Source organism: Equus caballus, chromosome 6 (genome assembly GCF_041296265.1).
Source record: "Equus caballus isolate H_3958 breed thoroughbred chromosome 6, TB-T2T, whole genome shotgun sequence".
NCBI lineage: Eukaryota > Metazoa > Chordata > Mammalia > Perissodactyla > Equidae > Equus > Equus caballus.
Genome location: NC_091689.1, coordinates 53,159,984 through 53,173,269, shown reverse-complemented (window position 1 = coordinate 53,173,269; position 13,286 = coordinate 53,159,984). Strand labels below are relative to the sequence as shown.

General features: G+C 40.4%; 1 protein-coding gene across 3 annotated transcripts in view; it reads left to right on the top strand.

Moving 5' to 3' along the window:
• The first annotated feature begins 992 nt into the window (after positions 1–992).
• LRP6 (LDL receptor related protein 6) overlaps positions 993–13,286 on the top strand; it is a 172,197-nt gene continuing 159,903 nt past the window's right edge. The window contains exons 1-2 of one of the 3 annotated variants that reach the window (XM_001501298.5): positions 993–1,316; positions 1,667–1,831. In XM_001501298.5, the coding sequence (XP_001501348.1) occupies positions 1,777–1,831 (55 nt within the window). In that variant the 5' untranslated portion in view covers positions 993–1,316; positions 1,667–1,776. Of the gene's footprint in view, positions 1,317–1,451; positions 1,832–13,286 lie in introns of those variants that run through there. The other 2 variants (XM_070269915.1, XM_070269914.1) reach the window with 2 other exon arrangements.

Below are 13,286 nucleotides of genomic sequence, written 5' to 3'. Positions count from 1 at the left end.
TTGTTTTGAGGAGGCCAGAACACAAAACTTGCGGAGTCCTGACAGGGTTCTTGGAAAAAGGTAATTTAAATCAATGGTGGCTAAATTTTCTCCAGTGAATTTTGGGGAAAGTGGTTTGGCTATTTCTGCCCTTCTGTCTGAGGACAGACAGGCGTCCTTTTGGTTCAGTGTGCTCTTCTTGAAAGGAGCAGAGTGTCTGTAATCGTTAGACCCGGGTGGGGTTGGAGTCCTGCTATTTACTACTTGAGTAGCCTTGGGTAAGTCACTGAACCCATCAGGTTCTCATTTTCCTCCTCTGTGCATGCAGTTAGGATAATGAGTAACAAAACCTGCCTTACTCCAGGGTAGTTTTGAGTTCAAATGTGATAAGGTGTGTGCAAGCACTCGGTGAACTCCAACGTCACTGAGATTTTAGTAACCTTGCAGGAGTAGCTCCACCTCCTCGCTCATCTGCCCCAGGTTAGGGCGTGTGACAGCTGGGCAGAAAGCACCTGATGGCCCCTTTACGGAGAACTCTCGGTGGGGTGCCCTGCCAGACTGAAGCTGCCACGTGATCCCAGGGGGCGTCTGGGCCGTCACTCCTGAACGCCCTGTGCACGGGGAGCAGCACAGGCTGCGCAAAATCAGAGCCTGACATTCTGGGGAATCTTTTCCTCCTCCAGCTGAGAACTGATTAACAAAACGTGCCAAACATTCATCATTCAAAGCAACTTGTAAAATCCCAAATACAGTCCTGACCCATTGTCCCGTTGCTCTGTCTTAAGTGTCCACGCATTTATTATGGAATTTTATCTGCCAGTTTAGAAATCTTTAGTTCTTGTCGGACTTAATTCTGGGGGAAGTCAGGAGAAAATACAAACCTCAGTTTAAGTTGGCGTTTGAACACCATTCACTAGATCCGCGTTTGAAGCTGGTGCAAGCAGCATTCGTTTTTCTTTTCCTAGAAAAAAGATGCTTACAGCAATTCCCAACCTTGAAGACTCAGCTCATCACCCCGCGTCGGGCTGCGCGGGGCTCCAGGAGCGTGGAGCTGCAGCTCCGCCGCCTCGGCCCGCCAGCCCTCGCCCCGGCCCAGGGGGCAGCCGACGGGGCTCGGTAGCTCCACCTGGCTCCGCAGGCGCCGGCCGCACAAAGAACGGAGCAGGCGGCGGCCCGGCCGAGCCGCAGAAAGTAGTCCCGACCACGCCGGCTCCGATGTTGTTGGACGTCGCTTCACGCCCTCCGCCGGGAGGGCCGGAGCGGCGGGCTCGGGAAAGAATCCCATCGGAATGCACCGCCTGGCAGCCCTTCCCCTGCAGCACGCTTCTCCTTGCCCGGTAGATCTCCCGGGGTCTCCGAGCAGAGCCCGTGCGCGCGGCCCCCACTTCTTTGCGTAGTCGCGCGGGAGGCGGCGCCGAGGGAGGGGGCTCGTCCGCGCGCAGGGAGACCCTCGCGTGAGCCGCGGCGGCGGCGGCAGCCGGAACGTATCCTTGCGCCGCTGCGTGAGAGGAAGAGGCTGAATGAGGAGCGGCGCGGGGGAAGCGGGGCGCCGGGGGAGGAGGCGGCGGGATGGGAGCAGACGCTGGCGTCGCGCGAGCCCGGGGCAGAGCGGCGCGCTAGAGAGGGCGGTGGCGGCGGCGCGCGCGGAGCCTTGACGTGCCCCTTTCTTTCTTCTCTCTCTGGAAAGCTGGAAGCATGAGCGTGCAGACGTGCCGCTGCGGCGGCCGCCCCGGCTCCTCGCCTCCCCCTCTTCTGGCCGCCCCTCGCCGGTGAGAGAAGAGAGCGCGAGAAGGGAAGATGGGGGCCGTCCTGAGGAGCCTCCTGGCCTGCAGTTTCTGTGTGCTCCTGAGAGGTGGGAAGAGCGGGGCGGGGGCGGGGGGGGGAGACAAGGCAAAGTTGGTGGGATTTGGGGGGGAGGTGGCCTCGCTGTGTGTGTGTGTGTGTGTGTGTGTGTGTGTGTGTGTGTGTGTGTGTGTCGGGGGAGGGGAGGGAGGGCGGGAGGAGAGGGGAGAGGAGCGAGGAGAGGCCTGGTCGTGGGGAAGGAGCGAGAAAGGGGCCCGGGAGCAGGGGCTGTGTTCGCCGCGGGCCACAATGCGGACCCCCGCCTAGGTCCCCCGAGCTTCTCTGGACAGATCGGAGCCGCGATCCGGGCCGCTGGGCTTGGTGACCCCCCCCTGGAGCCCCATTCTCTCGGAGTGACCGAGGGTCTGTGTGTGTGTCTGCCTGGAATCAGCAGGGAGAAGGGTCTTTGTATGTGTCTTGGCTTTTAAAATGTTTGAGCCCAAGATGCTTTCACGTTGGCCTTCTGCCTCGAAGCCCCCACCTTTCCCGTATCTCTTGTGTGAACTTTTGGAGCCCTCTTCCTATTTTTCCAGGCCGTGTTACAGCTGGTGATTGGCTTCCGTGGGGGATATAAGGATCCTGGGTGAGGGCACACTTGGAAAGTGACTCGGAGGTTACAGGTCGAGCGATTCGGCATTTGGACTTTTCTGAGCTTCAGCCCATGATAAAATAGAAACGTTGCCCTTGTAACACCTCATGTGCAGGACGTGCCCCTATTTTCGGAGCATGCAAGTGTACAGTTGGCTCCAAGTAGGAAAGTTATCCTTGTGTCAAGAGGAGCCTGTCCTGGATCTAAGTTATCAGTTGCTGCGCTGGCCTGGGGACTGCTTGGCGCTTTGGTAAATAACATAGGCTATTCCAGATAATTTGAATCGAGAGTCGCGTGAATTCGATGGGCTTGTGGTTTTTTGGAGTGGCCTGCAGAGCTGTCATATAGGCTGTGACTCGAGTTTTGTGACAGTTCACTAAGGTTTTTGACTGGCCCGCAAGATTTCAGCAGCTCTTCTCAAACTTATCAGTGTTGAAGTGCCGATGGGTCTGAAGCGATGGAGCGGTTAGCAGCAGAGGAATTTAAGGACTGATGGTGCAATGGCTTGTAGCTTTGGTTTTGTTACAATTCTCACTTGTGTTCATGGTCAGTTCTTTTCAGGTATGGGACCTCTTGAGTCGACGGAGACTTTTAGCTATTAATTTAACAAGCTAAACTTTTGTTAAGCCTGCAGAACTTACTGAAGTTTACAGAACGGCGTAGTAACTAACGATCTTGTGCAATAAATGAGACGGATATGCCATTTCTGTGTGTATATATTTGGATGAGAGGGATTGATCGATCTTTCTTTGTTTTTGTTTTTGGAGGAATTTTTTCCTTACTCTTCTGCAGGATTATTACGTTTGGATGTTATATCTACTTAATAATTATGTCTCTCTGTAAGCCTATTCCAAACTATTTGCACATGTAAACCCCAGAAAGACCGTGCTCACTGAATTTTCTGGACAGAGAATTGAATGCAGTGTTAGGAACTTAAGAAATTTCATAAGTATATATTTAGTATATAGTATACTCCCTGTTGAAAGGGGATTTTGCTATAGCTTTGAGAAACGATTGTATTTGACGTAAGAATATGTATATATTTTAAGACAGAAGGTTAATAGAGTTAACAAATATGAGAGTCAGCTGATTGGTGGGAATCTTGGAGAACTCTAAATTCATAACCCGGGATGCTTCTGGTTGCCCAGTTGTATTTCTTGGAGAGGAAGGGTGTGATGTAAATGTTATTTATTTATTTTACCGTCAAGTTTGAGCCTAGGGTTGGGTTTTTTTCATTACTGAGTTTAGAGAAGTTGCACTTGAAGTAATGTTTTGAAGTATGGTATTACGTAACAAGACCTAAAGGAGCTAACAGTTTAAATTGCCTCTTTTACCCTCACAAAGTTTCCAAAAGTGGAGCTCTCATTTTAAATGTCACGTAGTCATGGCATCAAGTGGTCTTTGAATTTAACAATACTTAACTGTGTGTACAAATTATTTGAACTTAAATTGTTTTTTGATCTGAAAGATTTTTATTCATAATTTAAATTCTTGTCACTCCTTGATAATGCCACCCTCTGTTACTGTAGTTGTATTAGTTAACCTTGGATTCCAAGGAGAAATATGTGATTAATTTGTTGCATTAAGATTTTTCCTTAGAAGAGTTGGAGCTTTTTTGTTTTCTGTGAGGAAGATTGTCGCTGAGCTAATATCTGTACCAATCTTCCTCTGCTTTATGTGGGATGCTGCCACAGCGTGACTTGACGAGTGGTGCTAGGTCTGCGCCCGGGATCCAAACCTGCAGACCCTCGGGCCCCTGAAGTGGAGTGTGTGACCTTAAACCACTACACCACCGGGCTGGCCCAGAGTTGGAGCTTTAACATTGGGAAGATGGGGTGGTGAGAGAGTTTGGGAGATGTTTTGTCCTGTAGCTCTGTTAAATCAGTAGCTAAAAGCCAGGGAATAATTGCTGTCATCATTGGGGCTGCATCCGTGTCCGTGTCATCGGAGGTCAAATTGCATTGGAAGGATTTGGGGATTTCAATACTAAAATCTTGAGTATAAAGTCCAAGCTTCACTACACAATAACTTTGTGTTTCTGATGTTGTCAGTCAGTTTCTCTGGGCCTCAATTTCTTTACCTGTAAAATGTGGGTAATACCTATCTGACTAATTCGCTGATTTATTTGACTTATTAGATGAAGTAATGAATGTAAAGTGCTTTGCACATGTTATTTTTTGTTATAGTTTTTGACTGTGGACATATCCTCAAATGTTGGGAATTTGAGACTTACTTTCTGTGAGATTCACGAATTCTTAAAGGTAGAAGAGATCTTGATCGTTCTGGCCTAATGGCTTTATTTGCAAGTGGGGAAACTCTGATTCAAAGATTATAACTTGCTCAAGATCCTACAGCTAATTAATGGTAGAGTAGGGATTTATTGTTGATTCTTTTAGCAAGTATGTGTGGAATACCTACTAATGTATCAGGCTCTGATGATGTAGTGGTGAGCAAAATAGACAGGATCCTGCTCCAATGGACCTCACAATCTAGTTTGCCCTTCTTACCATTTTCTTAGTCCATTCAGGTGCTGATTGGAAGAGATTATATCTCTGATTTTTTAGAGGAAATATTTTTATAAGAATATAAGTTTTGGAATACTAGTAGTGTGTATAATCTGTAAATACTGTATCAGCTTACTTTGAGGAGGCTTTTGTTGTTTTATAAAAATTCTTTGCTACTTTCCTTTTTGTTGTTGTTGTTATTTGTTTTGGTGGGGTGGTGGTAAATACTCTCAGAGCAAGCCACTAGTGTTTCCCATTTTATATTTTTATAGACGCAGTCCTTGGAGAAGTTTTTTCTTTAATATCAGATATAACAATGTCTTGGGGAAGTGGAATGAATTTTGGAGTGGGAATCAGGGAAATTAGGTTCTGGTTCTAAGTTTGCCATTAGCTGTGTGTGACCTTGGATAAGTCACTTAATCTCTGTGTGCTTTATTATCTTCATTAGAATAATGAATCCTTCTTTTGGAGATTCATAATTCATATTAATACATTAAGGGCTCTGAGAGATGTTGAGGAAAAGAGACCAATTTTAACTTTGTTTACCCCACTATTTCCCAAACTCAACAAGGAGTTTTTTTCATAATACTTTTCACTTTTCTGCTGAACGTTTGTTCCAAGCAACGTGCTTGGTTGGAACCTGGGTTCAGTAACCCTTTAAGCATTAGGTTGATTCATGTGAATTGATATCTGATGACAATTTCATGTACTTAAATCTGATACTTTAACTCCTACTTACTCACTTGGCTTTATGTTTACTCATTTGGCTAGGGAATAATTTGACTGGTTATGAGACTTAATAAAACCTCCAGCTCATTGTTATCATCAGACCTAACAGTGATTTCCCATGGTTCAGTTTTTCAGAGATTTTTTTGCTTTAATTGGAAATTTTTTCATTTGCTGAACTGAAATACTGTTTCTATATAGTTATACATACTTTGGCTATCAGAGAGAAGTGTTTTTTGAATATCAAAGAAGAGTCTGTGAAGAAGTATATAAATGGAAAATGTTTTATGTGAGCTTGTAATTTGAACATATGGGAAAAACAAAACAGGTTGTAGTTCTGTTTAGGCCATGGGTAACTACTCTGAGAAAATCAATTTTCATCATGTAAATTTTATTGCAAGTTTATATTCAAAGAAGATGATAAAGAGGGGCACTATAGCAGAAAGATATGGGCTTTGTTGACAAACAAACCAAGTTCAAAGTTTCTACGCTTTAGGTAACCTTGGACGAGTTACTTAGCTTTAGTTTTCTCTCCTGTTAAATGGGGATAATACCTTGCAAGAGTCTGTGAGAACTGATGAGATAATGTTTATGAAGGGATAGCACAGCTTGCAGTCAATAGTAGACTTCGAATAAATGGTCGCTTTTATTAAGATGGCTAAATTAAAAGAAACATTAATGCTCAAGAAAGACCAGTAAAACATTTAAGTGCTGAGCACTGTTTTAGGCAGTCAGTAGTTTTAGGCCAGTGGATTTTGAACCTTTTTGACTCTTCTGCAACTGAAACAAAAGCTCCATAAAATCTTTTACTTTTGATGTTTTCTATTTTGTTTTATATAAACAAGAACGTCACTATCTACTAAATTTATTTTACCTTTTAAAGGATTGCAACTTTAATTTTGTTTTAGGTAATATTAGGATAATAGTTCAGTTGATTGTGACACTTATTTAAGAGTTAAGTATGGGCAATATAATTTTATCAAAACATTGTCTAGTTGAGAAATTTTTTATTGTGTTATTTACAATAATTAGTATTTTGCAATTGACAGACTTCTCCCTGCAGGATGAGTAAATGCTATACTGATTCCTGCGTTGTGTATTTCACTCTTTGTGTAAGAGTCTTTATGTATATTCTGTAAAATAAGCCTTATCTTAATGAATAGAACGCTGCTCCGTGTGAATAACTTTGAAATTTTGTCAAATACGTGCATTAGGCAATCTAAAAATAGGATATTTGCCCTTGAAATTATTCATTTAAAATATAATTTGTCTTAAATAAAAGGAAAACAGTGTTATTTGATATCATTATCACATGCTTTTGTTTCTCAGGCTATTTATGTTATTTATGGCAGTGACTATCCTCACAGAAGATTCAAGACATTGAAGATGTCAGATTGGAAAATATTAAAATGTGCCTGGGTTCTATTTGGTGAAAATTGCTGGTGCTTTGATGCTCTATTCCTATTAGCTGTAGTATAACTTGCTAGTTTTTGTTTCTGCAATACCTTGATTGGAAAGGCCAGGAGATTGGGGATGTGAAATGACATCATCATATTTTTAGGCAAAAAAATACATTGTGTTTCTGTGTGTGTGTGTGAGGAAGATTGGCCCTGAGCTAACATCTGTTGCCAGTCCTCCTCTGTTTTATGTGTGACGTCTCCACAACATGGCTTGATGAGTGGTGTGTAGGTCCGTGCCTGGAATCTGAACTCGTGAACCCTGGGCCACCGAAGGGCAGGGCACGAACTTAACCACTACACCACTGGGCTGGCCCCAATTGAGTGAATTTTTAAGTTATTGTTTGACATCAGGCCTAAAGTTATTGATTAGATTTTCAATAAAAATTAAATGCAGAGGTGAACATGATCATCAGAAGTCATGTTTTTTAAGAAAATAGTCACCCAGATATTGGAAGACTGTACCTTTATCAAATTATGGGTGTTTGACCAGGAGACCATTTTCTCTAGTGGCTTTGGTTGTTGTCATCACTTTATCACTCTTAGACCAAAGCCGAATCAACTAAAGGATATAGTGATAGGAGTCTTCCTTATTATTGGCCAGCTTTGTTGGGAGGTGTAATTTAAATATATCCATATATGTATCCAATTTGAGGATGCTATATTTTGCAAGTCTGAAAAAGCTAACAGCCGAACTTCATTAGCATGAACTCTTAGCTACACATTATATGGTCTTTATTTGTAACAGTTTCTTGATTTATGACAATGAAGACAATCGCCCTTAGATAAAGTGTTTCAGGAACAGACTTTTTTCTTTCATAAACCACCATGAACCCGAGCTTTGCTCATGTTAGGTATTCTAAATTTTACGTTTAAAACAATATGAAAAGATGTGAATTTTTGTGACATTCATACAGTCTAATTTGGATCTTCATTTTGTGTTTTATCTCAAGTCATTTATTAGACATTGTTATAAATTTGTAACTACTATAAAGCTTGTTTTTTAGCACAGATTAGATATGGAAAAATCATTAGATATGGAAATTAATCATAGTGATCAACAAAAAAATCAGCATGTTTATATCTGGTTGAATTTGAAGTGTGGATTATGTAATGTGTTTCTGGTTTTAGGATATAACTATTGCATTGATAATGTAATTAGTGTGCTAAGTACTTTTTCAAATCCAGTTTTTTAAAAAGGTGTAATTCACATACTGTAAAGTTCTCCACTTTAAAGTGTCCAATTCAGTGGTCTTTAGTATATTTATAAAGTTGTACGACCATCACCATTATCTAATTCCAGACCATCCTCATCACCCTCTAAAGAAATCCTATACCCCTTACCAATCACTTCTCATTTCTCCTTCTCCTCAGCCCGTAGTAACCACTAATCTACTTTCTGTTTCTATGGATTTGCCTATTCTCAACATTTCATGTAAGTGGAATCATACAATATGTGGTCTTTTGTATCTGACTTCTTTTACTTAGCATAATGTTTTTGAGGTTCATCTATGTTGTAGCATGTATCAGTACTTCATTCCTTTTTTATGGCTGAATAATATTCCATTGTATGGCTATGTGAAGTACTTTTGAATGAGTGTGGGTTTGATCATTGGAATCTTTATCTTGAGAAATTATTTCAGAAATCTCCACTTTTGAAGTTACAGAAATAGACAAAAAAATCTGAGTTCCTGTTTTTCTCTTGGAGAAGCACTCAGTGGTTTACCAGCATGTCATTTCTGTGTTAGCTTACAAACAGCAGTCTCAGTTAAACCTGTTTACCAGTTTCATTTCCAGATTAATAGGATAGAAGGGAAAATAGAAATTAGCTGGCCCAGCTTCTTCGTTTTATGAATTAGAAAGATGAATGACTAAGCTAAGGCCAGATTGCTGGTACTCTGGACAGTAATTTTACATGCAATGCTTTCTGTATGTACCTAATTTTACCTGGGCTTTATTGTGGTTTTGAAAAATGATACCAGTCACTTTTGATAGAGGAAAATAAATATTAATGTAATTTTGGAGTTTGCAAATAGGTGGTTTGTCATAGTACTGTTAAATAAGGCATCTGGATTTAGGTAAGGAGATACTTTATTTGAAAGGATTATTGCAGTAGGGAGAATGCTCTGATTGCAAGATCCTCAGGCATCTCAAAATCAAACAGAAAAACGTTTCTTTTTTAGAGAGGGTAAGCAGGGCTGGCAGAAACTTTGGAGGGGTATGGGCCAAGTGGACGGGGGGTGAGCAGATTGCACAATCAAGATAGCTTAACTGGAAATTTTTTTCCTGTGGTCAGCTGATGCTTGGAATGAGTTGTTAAGGGTGGAAGTTGTCCATCTACTTCCTTAAGCTTTGGGCAAAGCCTAAGTTTAGGGGCGTGTGGGAGAGGAGAAAAGCCTGAGTAAAGTTTGTTCAGGCTAAGTCAGTAGGTAAATAATGGGCAATTATGAGCAGTTGGTCAGTTCCCCTGTTGTTTAAAACAAAATCTGTCACTATTAGAAATATACTTTAGCTCAGACTGCTGTAACAAAAATAGCATGGACTGGATGGCTTATAAACAACAGAAATTTATTTCTCACAGTTCTGGAGGCTGGAAGTCCAAGATCAGGGTGCCAGCATGGTCACGTTCTGGTGAGCACCGTTTTCCAAAAGAGCTTGCCAAAAGAGAAGAGATTGCAGACTGCTGACCTCTCTGTATCTTCACGGAGCAGAGAGAGGAAGCAAGCTGTCTGTTGACTCTTACAAGGGTGCTAATCCCCTTCATAAGGACTCCACCCTCATGACCGCATCTGATTACCTCCCAAAGGCCGCACCTCCTAATACCATCACACCGGGTGCTGGGGATGGCAGGGTGGGTAGGGTTTCAACATGAATTTGGAGGAACGCAAACATTCAGTCCATAATGGATATAGAATAAGAGTCATAATGGGATATAGAATAAGGTCATTGTGAAGTTGATCTTATTAGATTTGGCTTGATTATTTATGTAGGTGTAGGCCTTTTAAGTTTCCTTTGCTTAAAGATTTTGTAGGGAATCTCAGATTGGACTTTTAAAAGCCTCTTCAAGCCAGGGTGCAGCGTCAAGAACTCACCATCAGGTTTCACTTGCAGTACCAATAGATTTGGGCAAATTCCTGAGGTTTCCAAAGTATCCTAGGATTCCTGGGCCTGCTTGGAAGTGACCTTCCTTCCTTCACCTGTAAGGCTGGGAACTCTTAACTCTGTAAGCCAGGTAAAGCAGTGTGGTTTTCCCAAGAGAACTGTGAGCATTGGCTCCATAAAGTCAACCATAGCTCCTTAAAAGTGTCTGGTTATGTCTGATTAAGTGAGCCCCATTTTCAAATATGGCATTCCAGTCAAAACCTTGGTTGCATAGCCAATATTTCCAACTGGGGGACAGACTTTCTTGTTGAATGTATGCACGTATTGCCTTGAAAATAAATACTCATTAAGAGATTTTGAATTATGGAGGATTCAGGCAGGGAGAAAAAAGGTAAATATTTTATTTCTGCTTACAAAAGCCTCATCTGCTTAAATTGTTAATGACTTATAGATAGCTTAAGAGAAAAGAGAAGAGTTCCTTATATCCAGAAAATAGGACATCAAAGCATCAGCAATGTTTTAAACAAAACCCGCAATCATCCTCCATCAGTTTATTCAGTCCTATGTAATTAATTCTTGTTCTGCCAGATCTTGGGTTAGCAGTGTCATGAATCCATCTGCTTCTCCATTAGCTTTTTGGAAATCCTGACTCCGTGTACTGGTAGGGTCTCAAAATTATTTAAGTGATGCCATCAGAAGCCTGTGCCGAAGAGTACCTGGTATAGTCCTTTTTCAGCAGTATTTTTTGTTAAGATAAGCACTCTGGCCTATAGCTGATTTGCAAGCACTTTTAGGGAAGTATGAGAGTAAAACGAAAAACTATCTGTAGATGACAAAAGACTTAAAATGGTGGTGATTAACTTATTACTAATAATTTTAAAAGTAAAAGATCTGATAAGACTTTGTTATAAAAAATAATGCAGTTGACAAGAAAGTTTGGTTGTTTTTGTGGCATGCAAACCAAAATCAAGTCATTCCAAAAAAGTTTTAGGAAAATATCTATAAGCATAATGATTAACTGTATTTTAAAAAGAGTGGATATTACATCTAATTTATTAATATAATCTTTGCGGAGAAGAAAACTTCAAGATGTATAATAATACTGAGACATAATGTGCCATCAAGCATATAGGTAGAATATATCGACATTATCAAGTAAAAAGATTTTGTAAATCTAGATTAAGTCCTAAACATCTGTGTAATAAAATTCCATGAGTAATTGATGTGAATCCCCAATTGTGAACCCCTGGCCTATCTAGAATATACTATATTCAAATTAAAGAAGTCAAATTGTAACCAAGTTAATAAAAAAATCATAAAAAAGTAAAAAGAATAACTGAAATTATGACTGATGACACTACACTGTTGTCTAATATCAGGCAAAGTAGCACCAGGACTCTTGATAAGTAGAAATATCAACAATGAGAGTATTGATAAATTTCTAGAAACTTCATGCAATTTCTGAAGTAATCATGTTAACATTTTACCCATACAGATTTAACCTGGGGGAGGGTAGGTGTATCTTCTGATTTGACACTGCTTCCCATGCGAATTATAACATTGATCAAATAAAACTAATTACTTTTAACACTCCTCTTTTTATAAGGTGAAAGAATGAATTATTTGTGAACTTCCAGGGGCCCTTTGGGAAATTTCAAAGATAGTTGTAGGTGCAAAAGACATTTAGGATTTGATTTTGAAAAGGCAGAATGTTAAAAGTTGTCAGGAGGTTTGAACATTTGATTAAAAAGGATCATGGGGGGCTGGCCTGATAGCGCAGCGTTTAAGTTCGCATGTTCCGCTTTGGTGGCCCAGGGTTCACTGGTTCGGATCCTGGGTGTGGACATGGCACCTCTTGTCAAGCCATGCTGAGGTAGGCATCCCACATATAAAAAAAAAAAAAGAAGAGGAAGATGGGCACGAATGTTAGCTCAGGGCATCTTCCTCAGCCAAAAAAAAAAAGAAGAGGATTGGCAGCAGATGTTAGCTCAGGGCTAATCTTCCTCAAAAAAGATGATCATGGGTCAGTGAGAAAAAATAATTTACTATCTATTTAACCAAAGTTTCCCAAAAATTTTTTTAAAATTGAAAATAGGAAGGAGCATGATGGTAAATAACCTTAGTTCTTTCAAAAGTGAGAAGACTTTGTTTTCTAAAATAATTGAGGACATGATAAAAGTCACCATCAAGCAAAGAAAATTCTGATAAGACACGCAATCTTTCCCTTCTAGGGAGATTACTTAGAAGGCAAAGAAAGGCCTTTTATAACCTCTTTATTAAGAGCGGACCAATAACCCAAGAAAATTTTGTCATTTTAATAGAAAACCAAATTCTAGTTTTGCAAAAACATAATATTTGATACTAAAGCCCTTTTTAAAAATCTTACAAGTAAACCAATCAAATCTTAGCCAGCTTAACCATGACAGATGCAATTCCTTTTTCCTGAACTTTTTATAGGTTTTTGTATCCATTCAGCACTTGTCCTACATATTCCTCTTTCTTATTCTGGAACAATTAATCATTTTACTTTAGAATTGTTTTCTTTTTCCTTAATAAAAAAACATTCTGCTTACCTTGCATACAAAGTTGTTCCTTTTTGTCATGTGTCTCCTAGTAGAGTCTCGTTTACATATAAAATTATAACTCATAATTAGAGTAACTGCTATTTTACAGAGAAAACTATGAGGTCAATAATTGTGAACTGTCTCTCACACCAGCATTTTGTGGTAGATTGGCCAAGCTTATGAATATACATCTTACAACTTGTTATAGCCATATGCTTCCTGATAGTATAATTTCTCAATGTGGCAAAAATGAATATGTTCATTAATAGAGTCAAACATATGTGGTTTCTTGGTACCATAGTAAGAGGCAAAAACTTGAAATGCTTATGCTTCAATGTCCTGTCTTACTTAGGAATGACCTAGGTATTTAATGAATATCTATGAATTAACTTAGCATAAGCCCAGGGTTGTGAGTTACTGAAAGATTTTGGGAACTTTAAATTGGCTTATTACAAAACATAATTCCTGTTGAAATCAAGTTTGTCAGAATAATGATTCAATTTGGTTAAATACAAATGTAGAT